This window comes from Astatotilapia calliptera, chromosome 23, assembly GCF_964374335.1.
Source record: "Astatotilapia calliptera chromosome 23, fAstCal68.1, whole genome shotgun sequence".
NCBI classification, from domain to species: domain Eukaryota; kingdom Metazoa; phylum Chordata; class Actinopteri; order Cichliformes; family Cichlidae; genus Astatotilapia; species Astatotilapia calliptera.
The window spans coordinates 12,405,130-12,419,213 of record NC_137443.1 but is presented as its reverse complement, the minus strand read 5'-3'; the positions used below and the strand labels follow the sequence as shown (position 1 = coordinate 12,419,213).

The following is a 14,084-nucleotide window of genomic DNA, read 5'->3' as shown; positions in this document are numbered from 1 at the left end:
TTCCAGCAGGATAACACACCATGTTAAAAATCCCAACACAGTTGGGTCACAAGGTACCAAGTCATTAAAGCACTTTTGGGAATCAGTAGAACACGACTACAGGAACTGAATGACACCATCATGTAAATATATCCCATAATCTAACCCATGATGAGAATTTGTCATTTCTTTATTTAAGGCATGTGTGAAATTTAAAAAAGGTCCAACTCAGGATTAGCAATGTGTACCTAAAAAAGTGGCCAGCTAGTGTGGATGCATAATGCGGACTTTAATGTCTGCTATAAATGACAAGGAAATGTTGCAGTACATTCACAAATAGGTTTTATTTTAAACTTTTTTTAATACATTATATCCATACCCAACACATTTTATATTATAATAAAATGACTCTTGTCATTTACATAAATCAAGGATTTGTGTATTAAGACTGCAAAATAGTACTGTAATTTTTGTATATAGCTTTGTACACATACAGGTGACAATGCATCCATTTTGCTCTTTACAAATGCACATTTTTTGGGGGGTGGGGGAGGGGATAAGAAAGGGCAGCCATAAGCAGAGGATACAAGAGCTCTAGCAAGACAGCAGGATAGTAAGTAAAACCACCACCAATACTGACCTGGGTTACAATGCTCGGTCAGACCCTTTGTACGACTTGAGAAGTCTGATGTCCCACTTGAAGTCAGGTTGTACTTTTAACAAAATTAACTGGGTTTAATCACAAGGAAAAGCATTTTAGCAATAATTCAACCGAAATCTTTTCAAGAGCGAGCCTCCGGGTTGGCTGCATCCAAGGAGAAAGCTCAGAGCGCCACATGTAGCGGTACGGTGAAAATATATACACCTCAGGGGGAAAGTACAGACAGACAACATAGAAAGAAAATGTCAAATAAAGCCAACATGATTGAAATCTCTTAAACATTGCAGATTCAGGATTCTGATAAAAACACCACCTAATCATCCCCATCATGAGTTGGGAAACCAAATACACAAACAGTATTAGAAGATAATAAACCATGCTATATTGTCCCATGAATACATTTTTGTTTCCTCAATGTCAAACACATTTTGGCATATAACGGCATGTGTGTCCTCCCATGTGAGACCGAGTGTGGGATGCAAATTGAAATAAATGCTGAAGAAATGATGTCAATCAACACTTAGATCACTGACTAAGAAAATGAGAACATTCAAATTACAGTTTCATACTGTTCATGAATCTGCACACAAGAAAAAGATCAGCCATCAGGAAAAAAAAAGTAGTAGTTGTGAGTACCCTCTTTGGTTTGTGACATTGTTCATTTGCCAAAAAAGTGAAAATGACTCCTTACACGCTCATTTGCCCTGGATTCTACTCTCAAACTCGATTATTATATTGCAGGTAATTGCAACAGAACCTTTTAGCATTTATGATTCTAATTAAAGTAGCTGCATTTACCTTCAATAAAAGCAATCGCGAGTTTGCAAGTAGATAATATGCTTTGATTTCCCTACGATTTCCACCAAATCTCTACAGCAGGTTATTTAATAAAATACAGTCCCATGTGCCATCACCCATTGCCATAGAAAAGGTTAATACAGAATATCTGACAATACAAAATAAGTTTGTCAAAGCAAATTTAGCTGACACACTGGCAGCCCTTCAGTGCTTTACATCCTCTGTAGCAGTGTGGAAAAATGAGCTGTGGCTGCTCTCGACACTGTCAAGGTGAAGCTGTGGTCTTACAGTACAATGACTCAATGGGCCCTGCTGCTGGTGAAGAAATAACTGGGGAGGGGGAACAAAAACTGTTTGAAGCTATAGCAACAAGAAAAAAGTGCCAATATTTGTGAGAGCTTCTGTGTGTACACGTACAGGATATGCACGTGTACGCACAGAGGTCCCGAGACGTGGCAGGGCAGCGTGGGAGCCCGGTCACTCGGCGCCGCGGGTGGGAGTGCTGGGCTGGTTGAGGCCCATGGTTTTGCACAACCAGCCGGCAAAGTCCACTTCCTCCACTTCTGATCGCTTGATGAATGTGTGACTCTAAGGAAAAATGAAACTTCAGTTTTTATTGTTATCAGAAAAACTAAACAAAAAACAGATGGGTTAAGTATCAAATTAAAAATAATAAAATTATAATAAATATTAGGGTGCCCACCATGAGCATCTTCAGATCCGCTCTCTCGGCTGGGTTTTTAATCAAACTGCAGACAAAAATGAGATAAATATGTTAAACATAAGTAAAATATCCTTTGCATGCACGTCGTTCACCATGTATATGCAGAGGGTTAGATGCTAGAAGGCCTTGTTCTGTTTCAGAGTTCACCTTAAAACACGAGTTTACCATGTATGCACGCATGTTCTTTAGTAGTTTTGACATCAGCCGCAGTGCAGTATAGACTTTAGACAAGACTGATGTAGAAACATGTGCAACAATTATCTGAAACAATATCTCTGTATTCATAGACTTTTTAAAAAGGTAAAGAACAGTAGATACTATTCTGAACTATTATGGCAAAAACTTTATTTTTATCACTAGTCCAGACGGGATCTTTATCAGAGTGTGGTGCTGACTTGTTTCCTAACCACCTCAAACCTGCACAAGCACAAAAACTACATGCATGCATTTAATTACAAACAACTCTTGCAACAGGTGTGTGAAGCAATTTGGAAATGTCAAAGTTTTCTGAATAGCTTCCTTTCATAATTCTTCATGAGCTGAGAAAAGAAAGACAAACGTCACATTCGGTGCTCACCATTTTGTCACAAAGTCCTGGAAGTCACTGGTGAAGACACCAAGCGGCAGTTTGGGGGGTGGCTGAGGAGGAAGCAAGAGTTAAAGATTATACACTGACTGAGGAAAGATGTGAGTGTTTGTTCATACTGTGGAAAAAACAGACATTGCTCAGACCTCATTGACAATGTAGTCCAAAAGTTCAAAGATGGCCATGGCAGGTCTGCTGTCCATCCCAGATCCTGTGGGAAAAGAAACAGACACAATCTCTGGTTAGTCTTCTTTAGAATACATTTAAATGCTTTAGTTTTAATTTTACTGTGCATTTTCTCAAACTGTACAACAACACAGCAGCTCTCGTGCTGCCAAAAGCTCTGTATGAGCTCTTGTCTCTTTAAGGCAGCCATTATAGTCTGTTGCAGACACCAACAGCTGACACCAGGGCTGAGTAATCATTCCTGAAGTCTGCATGTGTATTTGGGGAATTGTGATGTAAAGTTCAAGTTTGCACATAACCATTTCTCTTTTATTTTTTTAAAAATTAAATTTAGGTACTGTGAGCCCAGTCATCTCTACTGGACGACTCAACTGTCATGTAAAGCTCTTCAGCAAGGCTAGAGACTAGTTAAGTGCAGAGATTATGTTTCCCCATGAGGATCAATAAAGATTTTTTTGGCTTTATTCAAAATTACAAAGTTGGACCACACAACCAGAATGTGATTGCTCTATTCTCCTGTGGATGCCAGACAGGTTAATGCATGAAAACGATTTCATGCATTACTGTTGCTGAATTATGAATGTACCGTGGGGGTTTTGTTAAAAACATGTATACCATTGGAAGTGTGAACATAGACAGCCCAGTTGCACAAAAGGCTAACCCTCACCCTGTCAAAAGTCACCATCTTCAAATTTCCACATTTTCTGATTGTCCATTGCATTATGATTTTGACATAGCTGTGACCTGTGAGTCAGCTCTGAGCATACAGTCAAAGTAGAGTCAAAGTTGGCATGTTAATTGGCAGCCAAAACTGCCAATTAACATGCCAACTTTTCCACTGCTGTGAGGACAGGATTGTCAAACAACAACAACAAAAAACAAACAAACCCTTACCCGCTAGGCTTCCAGTTCCTCAGATGCTAGGAGTGCATAAAGACTAATGTTTGTTCTTAAAGCCAACAACAGAAAATTTGGTTGAGATATTTCAGAGTTCGCTGTGAGGCATCCACTCATACACTGCACGAGGCCACGCCAGAGTAGCTGCTAGTCAAGCATTATGGAAAAGTGTTACACACTGGCCTCGGTAAGGTTAGGAGCAATGTTTGCTTTTGGGAGAGTATAACTCCCTTCATTGCAGACTTCACAAATCTTTTGCATACACAAAACCGTAAACAAGACACTAAAGGGAGGAGAAAACCCACAAAGCATAATATGAGCACAAATCTAATCTAATGTCAAGTAATCTGCATAAGTTTATAGGCACGTGTGTGTGCTATTGCCCTTCATACCACTTATAGGCCTTCCGGGTGGTCTAGGCCTCTGCATGTTGACGTGAGGCTCTCCCTCAGCCCCATCCACAACGGCCCGTCCAAAGATGGCCTCCAGTTCTCTGGCGTCTGGTGGGGGGATGGGGTAGCGGCCAATCGCCAGCTCTACCAGAGACAGACCCATGCTCCACACGTCAGACTGAACCGAGTAATGAGTGCCCTGCAGTCTCTCCGGCTGTTGAGAAACACATAACTACGTCACAGAGCCGGTGAAGCCAAGACGCCAAGCAGGAGAGAGGGCTGGGCGGCGAAGGCACAGGAAGTGGAGGAGAGAAGTGGGAAGAGAAGAGGAGGGGGGTGTTATGGCAAGCAGAGGTGGGGTGTGGTTAGGGCAAGAGGACAGAGAAGAGGGTTTGGCAGGAAGTGGACAGCAACTTTGGACTGTTTTAGGGGTGAGCAAGGACAGGTGTGTGCGTGTTTTAGGAATTGCAATCAAAGGGCAAGCTTCTCTGCACCAGAGGTGCTTTTTTGGGAGTAGGATTAGACACACAAGCAGCTTTTGGCACTGCACCCACCAGGTATCTAAGAGTGAGGGGAAAGGACGAGAAAGCTCAAGCACAGTTGCCTCCCTCATTGCCAAAGAGCCCTTCCTGGGTACAGCCCGTGGTTCTTGGCAGGGGAGTGAGGGAGGGCCAGAGGAAAGGAAGGCAGAGGGTGGAACCAGAGAACAAGAGCCATGTGAGAAGAGTGGAGAAGGAAAGTGGGGATAGGGCCAGAGGAAAAGGGGTGGGGGCGCAGGCGCGCAGAGCTGACTCACCGACATGTAGGAGCGCGTTCCAACAAAGGAGTTGGCCATGGAATCTATGAGCTGGCCGCTAACACCGAAGTCGCACAGCTTGATCTCCCCACGAGAGTTGACCAGTATGTTGGAGGGCTTGACGTCTACATGGCAGAGGGGACATGGACAAAAACAAATGCGCATTACATTTAAAAGAAGAGGCTCTTCTTCATACTGTGTTTCATCTGTCATTCCTTTGGCTTACAAGTTTCTGTATGCAAGAGAAAGCACAGATTTATTACTAAATTATACCTAAAGAAACAGCAGACACTGCTATACTGGTGTTCTGATTTGCACGCTTCTGTGCGAAACATTTAGGAATTGTCATTTTCAGAAATAATACCATTAACATTTTTTTCTTCAAATACAAAGTACAGAGAACAAGGAAAACAAATGAATACTTGGTGTGACCACCTTGTACCTTTAAAAATAGAATAATTACTCCTTGACACACACGCACAGTTTTTCAGTGTGTTTGTTGCAGGCTGTTGCAGACATGGTGATAACATGTTTTTCCTGTGCATTTCTGTGTCTCTAAGATGTGGCGGCTACAGCAGCTGCTGCACATTTAAACATCTTAATTTCCTAAAACTTTTTGCACTGAACTCTATAGAGCTTTGCGAACGTGTTTGTAAACCCCCCTTGCTTGATGTCTGAATGGGCCCCAGGTCACCTTTCTCTGCTTTGCTCTCGTGAAAACTGCACATGCCCAAAAAGGCACATCTATCATGTCTGCTTTTATTTTGTTTTGCCTGTTTCTTTCTCTCCATCATGGGGAGAATTGAAGCTGTAAGGAACATAAATCTGACCCAAGTTTGACTGACAAAATGACATGACTTTTAATGTCGCTGAAACTAGCATTATGTGCTTATACATGTGTGAAGTGAGAGCACAGCATTTCGATATTTTGCGTGATAATTAAAAGAGGGACACCAAATATCAATAGTTTATGATGTAACCTCTAAATAGAAATTTAATCTTTTAGTGGTAGAATGGGACAAAGAAGAAAAAAAAAAGTTTCCTACGAACGTTAAAAATAATCTGAGAAAACTACAAACACAAATGCTCATCTCACGTTCGGCCATCCTGAGATAACGTTAGCTGACCACGGCAAAGTTAAATCGGTTCAACCAAAGAAGCCAACCAACACTTGACATACTTAGGTTGGCATCCTGGTATCTTCCAATTCAGAATGAGCCAAGAAAGCAACACAATCCATCCCCCTACTTGCGACCACAATCTTGTGGATTTCTCTTACATGCTCGAGCTTCTGGAACTCAGAAGCATGACGGCATCACATTTTACCCCATCACAACCTTTCCTGGATTCTGATTTTCAGATTCATATGAGTCTATAACAGCTCGTTATCTCACAGAAGACTGGTGACTCAGGTCTCTCATTCAAAATGTGTGCAATAGCACTGTAGTCCATACATGCTCGTCCATACAAGTTGACCTAGGCTGTCCGATCAGCCTGTCCGCTTCACAATTTCACTTTGCAGCAATAAAAACAACTAAAGCGATTCTCTGGCGAGTCCCTCCTACAAGAATACTGTGATATATGTAGGGAAAACATTTACGTTCATCTATTGTTTGTATCCCAGTTTTTATGTGAGACAATACCATGAACCTATGCTTTCCACGATGGATAGAAAACGCTTTCTCACAAATACAGATCGTTCATGCTTCATAGAAATATTGAAAACAGGACTACAGTCTTCCGTGCAGGCCACGGGTGGCATGTACAGAGCTCCCAGCTCTTGCTGAGTCCCTGTTGTAAACAAGCCCAGTCCTCCACATATCCAATTCATAGCTGAAAAACATCCTGCAAAATAATGGTGTAGGACTGAGCCCTGCAATCTGTCCTCTGCGGTGTATGACCCCCTCCCACGGACCAAGGACACGTGAGGAGAAGCTGAGAAAGAAATGGCATGAAAGAGCGGGAGAAAGATGGAGGGAGACGTGGAGGGAGGGGTCAACAGGGTGCGGTTGCTCTATAATCACATCTGAGAGGCTGTAATTACCGCCTGAGCTCACAGACAACTCTGTCCTGGAGTACCACCGACCCTGTAGCACTGAAACTTCACTGCACGATGCACTTCTTGCTGCTCCCTTTCTCAGTAATTTTCACAACAGCACACCCATGTGTCCTCACTTGTGTGCAGAGAAAAACCTGCCTGAGATGCTGTGACCTGTCATTTCAATGAATACAAATAATGTTTTCATGAGGACAATGTTTATTCTACAAATTCCCTTGATGAGAAACTTGTTATTTCCCCCCCCAAAAAATAGCTGGTCCCGTATGTGCATACGTGTGCTAAAGCTCTTAAGATGCTGATGCATGTGAAGGGAGAGCAATGAAGACAATTAATACAAATTCAAATGAAGAAGTACAGATACTACTGGCGCCCGTTGACTGGATGTGGTGCATTTCAAGTGGTTACACTAACCGAAGTTCAGACGTCTGGAAATACTGATCAGACCTAATGTCCAAAAAGCTTTATCTTATAGTTTAAGAAACTATAATCCATGATCTGAATCTCAACCGGATGTCTCTAAGAAGTGTCTACAAAAACACTGATAACCTATTATCAAATGAGGCTGACGTGCCACATATTTTATATTTTATCCAAACCCAAATAACTCTATGAAATCACTGTGTTACAAACAAACTCCATATTTGGGCTTTAATATACTGCAGAGATTTGAAAGTGTTCCAAATGAGATTTTGAGCACAACTGTAATTTATCGGGACTCAAGAACAGCATTACCTCTGTGCATGATCTGGTGCTTCTCTCGCAGATATGCCAATCCCCTCAACACCTGTAAAGGAGAAACCCCCCCCCCCCCCAAAACATTCAGTTTACAGACATACAATCTAGGAGTCCACACACACGGGACTGTACTGTGCATGCAACTTATGCATTATTGGACAACACACAGCTAGTTGAGCAACATCACAACCACAAGCAAAACCACAAAGAACAGCACACATGCAAAAATAGGCACAACCCTTTTGTTTATATTGCTGCCAAATTCGAACAGCAACTATATTTCAAAAGAAAAAGGTGTTGGATTAAGTCGCTCTGTGGTCAAAATTTAAGCATCCAGCATACATCCATATGCTGTCCACAATTACAGGTGGACACAGGATTCATTTAGCTCAATATGTGACTACGGTCAATATCTCTTAACCTTAAGTGCTGTGCAGAGCATCTCACATCACAGTTCAGTGTTAACTGTAAAAGTTTTCCTTTGATCTTCTGGATATAAAATATTTGAATTTCTTCATTTTACCCTAGTGGACATGTTTAAAATTGTGTAATAAATAGGATATGACCTTCTCAGAAAATCTGCTTTGTGGTCAGAAACGCCTTAAAATCCTCGAGTCCAGAATTATTTTCACACATCACCTCCAGCCGTAAACCTTTCTAAACATTACCTGATGGGATGTGAGAACGTGAATGACCGACAAAGTCGACATTAAGTACACTTTAACCACCAGCTGCCAAAGAGTCTGACTGCTCTGATTTTTGGAGATTAAGAAAAGAAAGCAGAAATTATTCTGCAGAGCCTCCTGCCTCAAAACATCAGGAAGCGAACTCGTCTAAACCAGAGTGAAAATGTGTCTGATGTTGACCTGCTGTGTCACGTTATCAATTTCAGAAACTTATCAGGCCCGACTTTCCTGACATCGTCCACAGTTCATGTGAGAAGACTTGTGAAGCGAATCATATTTTACAGCCTGTAAATAAACACCTAAAGCCACAAAACAAAAACAAACAAACAAAGTAAAACATCAACGGTGTACGCACAGCTATGCTAACTTTTCCAAGGATTTCTTCTGGGATTCTTCTGGCTTCTTTAAGAACCTGGTCCAAGGATCCGCCATCCTGCAGAGACCAAAACAGCCCATGTTAAGACAGACAAAACTGCCTGTAGCTGTGGGAACGTGTGTGTTGCACAACATAAGAATTCTCAGGTGATGCGATTCGCAAAATCGATTCCAGTCTCACAAAGAAATTGCAGCTAACAATCTTTGTCTCTCACCATGTGCTCCATACAGATGCTGATCTCTCCATCGCTGTAGAAGGCGCCATAGAAGCCCACAATATAGGGCGAGTTGCATTCATGCAGGACCTGCAGTTCTCTGATAATCTGGTTTCTGATGGCAGGTTTGATTTCCAGGTGGATCAACTGACGAGAAAAAAAACAAAAAACAAAACAAAAACAAAACACAGAAACGAAATACTGTTTTAATTTAAGTTGCATGCAGACGATGCAGTTACACCGCCTGAAGTCCCCTTTTTACACTTGTGGCACTTTGTTAGGCACACCTGCTCGACTGCTCATTAAAACACAAATAGCTAATCAGCAACAAACGGCAGCAACTCTGTGCATTTAGGCATGTACTTGTGGTCAAAACGAGCTGCTGAAGTTCAGACGATAAGAATGGGGATGAAAGGTGATTAAAGTGACTGAACATGGTTGTTGGTGCCAGGCAGGCTGGTCTGAGTATTTTAGAAACTGCTGATCTAATGGGATTCTCCCACACAACCATCTCCAGGGTCCAAAAAAAGAGAAAATATCCAGTGAGCAGCAGCAGTTCTGAGCAAAAATACTTGCTGATGCAATGGCCGTAGAGCTTTGAGTCAATGGGAAGGCAACAGTAACTCAAATAGTCACTCATTGCAACCAAGGTATGCAGAAGAACATCTCTGACTGCACATTGCTTTGAACCTTCAAGCAGATTGGCTACAGCAACAAAAACCCACAGCGGGTACCATTCCTGTCAGCAAAGAACAGGAAACTGAGGCTACAACTTGCACATCTCACTAAATGTGAACAGTAGAAGGCTTGATCTGATAAGTCTTGATTTCTGCATTTGGTGTAAACAACATGAAAGCACGGATCCATCCTGCCTTGTATCAATGGTCCAGGCTGCTGGTGTGGGGGACAGTTTCCTCACACACTTTGAGTCCCTTGGTACCAAATAAACATTGTTCAAACACCACAGCCTACATGACTATAACTGCTGACCTTGTCTATCCTATGGCCACAGTGTACCATCCTCTGATGGCTGCTTCTAGCAGGATAATGCAATGTCACAACGATCACATCAAACTATTTTTTTGAACACAACAGTAAGTTCACTGCAGTCAAATGGCCTCCACAGCCACCAGATGTCAAGAACCTTTGAAATGTTGTGAAACCAGAGATTCACATCATGGATCTGCAGCAGCTTCATAATACCATTATGTCCGCATGGACCATAATCTCTGAGAAATGTCTCCAGTTTAGAAGAACTTTCAACAAAGGTTCAACTGACATCCACAGGCCTCAAGCCTGAGCTCGCTTAGACTGCTGCTGCCACATCTGTATAAAGTCTAGATAACTTACTACATTCATTCTTATATACCCACAAAGAGATAGATACTAAGAGATAAGTATTTAGTGTATGAAACTACACTTTGATAGTGTGAAAGGAAATTTAAAAAAGTGTAACATAATGGCAAATATCTTTCGTAAAAGCACACAAGATAAGATAATACTTGTGATAAGGATGCCATTAGGGTTTGTCGTTAAAAAAAAAAAGTGAAGGTAATATAAACAAAACATTTCACAATGGAAAAAAATGTGTTGGCGCTCTTTGATAAGCTGAGCTATGCAGCTCAGGCGCTGCCAATAAAATACCTCAGGCATATCTTTGACATTTACCTGAAACATTTTTGTTTCTGAACTTCAAAACTAACCGTTTTGTTGTAACCGTTTTATTATTTTCAGTTCCCTTGTCTTTCTCCAGAAAGAGGCGTTTCCAGACATGGTGCACTGATAACATCTTAGACTTGAAGTGGAATGCAGTTTTTTTTACTTTCACTTGGAGAACAGCTGTTAAACAATCATTCTTCACCTTCCGAGCCATGACCAAGCCCGAGGGTTTGTGGCGGACTTTGTTGACCACCCCTCCGTTTCCTGCACCCAGCTCACATATGGGTTCGAAATCTTCATCCTTCAGCTCCCCAACCTGGGCTTTCTGGGTGAGAAAGGCTTCCAGCCGTTTCCTCTGCTGTTCATCCAGGTCCAGCTCCCCCAGCTTCTTCTGTAAGGCCTCGAGGTTGGCTCTGTAAGGAGGTGGCATTTGGTTTAGCAGAGTTCCTTAAAAGGAGTGAGAATTAACATATGCACCTCCTTGTACGGTGGTGCAGAACGAAATCTTGTGCAACTCCAGTAACAGCCAATTACCTCGGTATAAGGACAAAGCAATTCACGATTCAGTGGTTTAACACAATTAATCATAAGGCACAGCACTTACTCAGATGCAGCATCAATGGTGTTGGAGGTGGCCTGTCCCTCTCCAATGGGCGTAATATTAAGGGGACCGGGTTTTCTTTTGGGGCCCATTTCAATAACAACCCGAATCGACTTTGTCCAAAATTTAAAAATAAAATTAACGAAAAAGGCAAAAAATTAAAAAAGAAGCACAAAACTGCAGTGAAGTGGGCTGCTGCTAGCCTAACCTTTCCCTCGTGTGAAAGTCAGTATTAAAAAGCAACAGGATCAGCTCTAGTATAACTTGGCTAGCTAACGTTAGGCTAAGTTAGTGCACTTTCGGAAGCATGTCACTTAGTTAATCTGGTAAAACCTATCACCACGATGTGCTCTTTAAAAGTCAGACAGCTTCTTCGGTTTAACTGACTTATAGAATTCGAGGTTTAGACATTTCTGTCACTCAGCTTCTTCTTGGTTTTCTACCTGCTGCTGCTAGCCATTAGCCACCTAGCTGCTCCTGCTAACTAGCGCTACCTCCTGCAAACTCGTGCCTTGCGCCTCTCAGTCCGAACCTGCAGCCGCCTCTCACAGCACACGGGGCCGCCTGCCACGCTTTTACCGGCAGCTACACCGGGACACCGACTCGGCTTGTTTCCCTAAGCGAGAGGGCGGGGTACGAAAAGTAAATCCGTCCGCGATACAGTCCGGGGTGTGGGGTTATCAAGCAGCGAAAAGGACTGTGGCTAATACAGGAAGCAAGCAGCTGCCTGCAGCATCAGACCTGACACCAACAGGGAGAGCCCGTGATAAATAGCGCGAGATTGGCTTTGGCAAGTTGATACGAGATATGCAAAAAGAAAAAAAAAATCTCATGGGTGGGTGGATGACATATGCAGTTTGTGGTAACACCTCCAGTACATTGTTTTTAACGAGGAACAAGCTCATTTTAACCATATGTCATCTGCCCTGTGCAGCTTTTTGTATTTATTAGTAATAAGTAAACACACAAGAACAGAAGAGGGGGGCAGTGTTTGCTGCCATCTGCTGGCGGTGGTTGGCAATAACAGGCTCAAGTGAAGATAGTTTCACTTAATCTTAAATCAGAAACGATCGTGATATGAAACTAAAAATATAAAAGACCCCACCTGGGAGCGATTTTCTTCTTCTTAATTGTACATCGTAAAAAACTGTATTTTTTAGGGGGGGCGGAGTGTTGTACAGTTTAAAAAAATGATTTCTTTTTAGAAAAATGTCCATATATACACTAATATTTTATGGGGTCTTTTTTGTCCATGCTCTACCGGTAAAATTCGATTGAGTGGCTTTAGAGTCATCTTGTCAAAAAATCAAAAAGATTTCTGTTTTGGCATGAGCTTTCTATTAAAATAATTATGTTTCATATAACATGTACCTGTGTGGAAAAACAAACCACGGTCATCTATGGCCTAATGTTAATATATCAAATTAATGAATCATTCTCTGTTATTGTCTTTTACAAACAGTAAATACCACAAGTTTCCCCAGATTTCCTGTGCAAAAAAGGTTTTCGATGCCAGTGAGATGTATTCATGTACTCGTACTCATTAATAAAATATATGGTATAACAACCAAGCAGATACCATTTTTAGATGGCTCAGTTTTCAGTAACATCCTGAACTGTGAGACAGAACACTGTATATAATAAGTATCACACTATCATCTGGTTATGGACAGGAAATGAGTACATTAGAGGTACAGCTCAGGTCGATCGCTTTGCAGATAAAGTTAGAGAGATGATCTGGACATGTACAGAGATAATGATACACTGGACAAAAGGTGCTAAATATGGAGTCAGTAGAAGAAGAGGAGGAGGTTCATGGATGAAGTGAAGGAGGACACACAGAGGACTGGGGTGACAGAGGAGGATGCTGGGTTAGGGTAGGAATAGAGATGATCTACTGTAGTGACCTCTAAAGACAGCAGAAGAAAGAAGAGGCGCACTTATCTTGTGCTTCTTTTGTGGGGAAAAAATCCTGACAGTCTTGTGATCTGCTGTGACTCTTTAATATATCTTAGTCAAGTTCAACATCACTATGATAAAAAGAAACTCATCAATGAAATTTGTAATATTAAAATATTTACAAAATATTGTTGTAGTTGGATGGATCTTCCTTCCAGTGTGAACAAGCAGACATGTTCGTATTATTAAAGGTCACTTGATCAGATAAATAAAACATAAAACAGATGGTTTGTTAAGCAACCTGAAAAAACAGACACATCCATTACACTAAATAAGTGCTGCCCAGCAATTAACAAATAGATTTCAGAGTTCCACATGAATCACCAAACCTGCCAAACTCTAAAGATGTCTAAAGGTGTGGATGACTGTGTTTGATTCAGGTTTTTAAAAGTTTTTTCAGTTGACCAATAATGTGTCCAGAACTGGCTGGTCCATCAGAGTAGAGGCCCAGAGCACCAGAATTTCATCACAGCATCTTTAAATAACTCTTCCAGCAGTTTGCCTTAAAACCCACTATAATAAAGAGATTTTTAGATTATTAAACTAGTGTTCGACATTAAAAACATGAGGCGAGCCCAGGTCTTTTGGGGTAATGTTCTCCCCACAGAGGAATCAGCGCACTGGTTGGCAACGGAAACATGAGGGCAGACACGTGACCTCAGGAGAAGAAGCTTGCAGCTGTTATAAAGCACAGTGCTGGGTTGGTTTAGAGCATTGTTGCTGCCTTAGGGAATGAATTCCTTTCATGAATTCTTTCAGCTGTGATTTCCTCAACA

General features: G+C 41.7%; 1 protein-coding gene across 1 annotated transcript; it reads right to left on the bottom strand.

Moving 5' to 3' along the window:
• Positions 1-304: 304 nt before the first annotated feature.
• On the bottom strand, positions 305-12,115 carry map2k2a (mitogen-activated protein kinase kinase 2a). Its single transcript, XM_026158892.2, has 11 exons — positions 11,353-12,115; positions 10,951-11,161; positions 9,090-9,236; positions 8,855-8,932; positions 7,811-7,862; positions 5,020-5,144; positions 4,224-4,437; positions 2,895-2,959; positions 2,740-2,801; positions 2,142-2,187; positions 305-2,026 (listed from the first exon to the last, which is right to left on the bottom strand). Exons 1-11 carry the CDS (start codon positions 11,439-11,441, stop codon positions 1,916-1,918), a joined length of 1,200 nt encoding a protein of 399 aa, XP_026014677.1. The 5' UTR covers positions 11,442-12,115; the 3' UTR covers positions 305-1,915.
• Between the last annotated feature and the right edge of the window lie 1,969 nt (positions 12,116-14,084).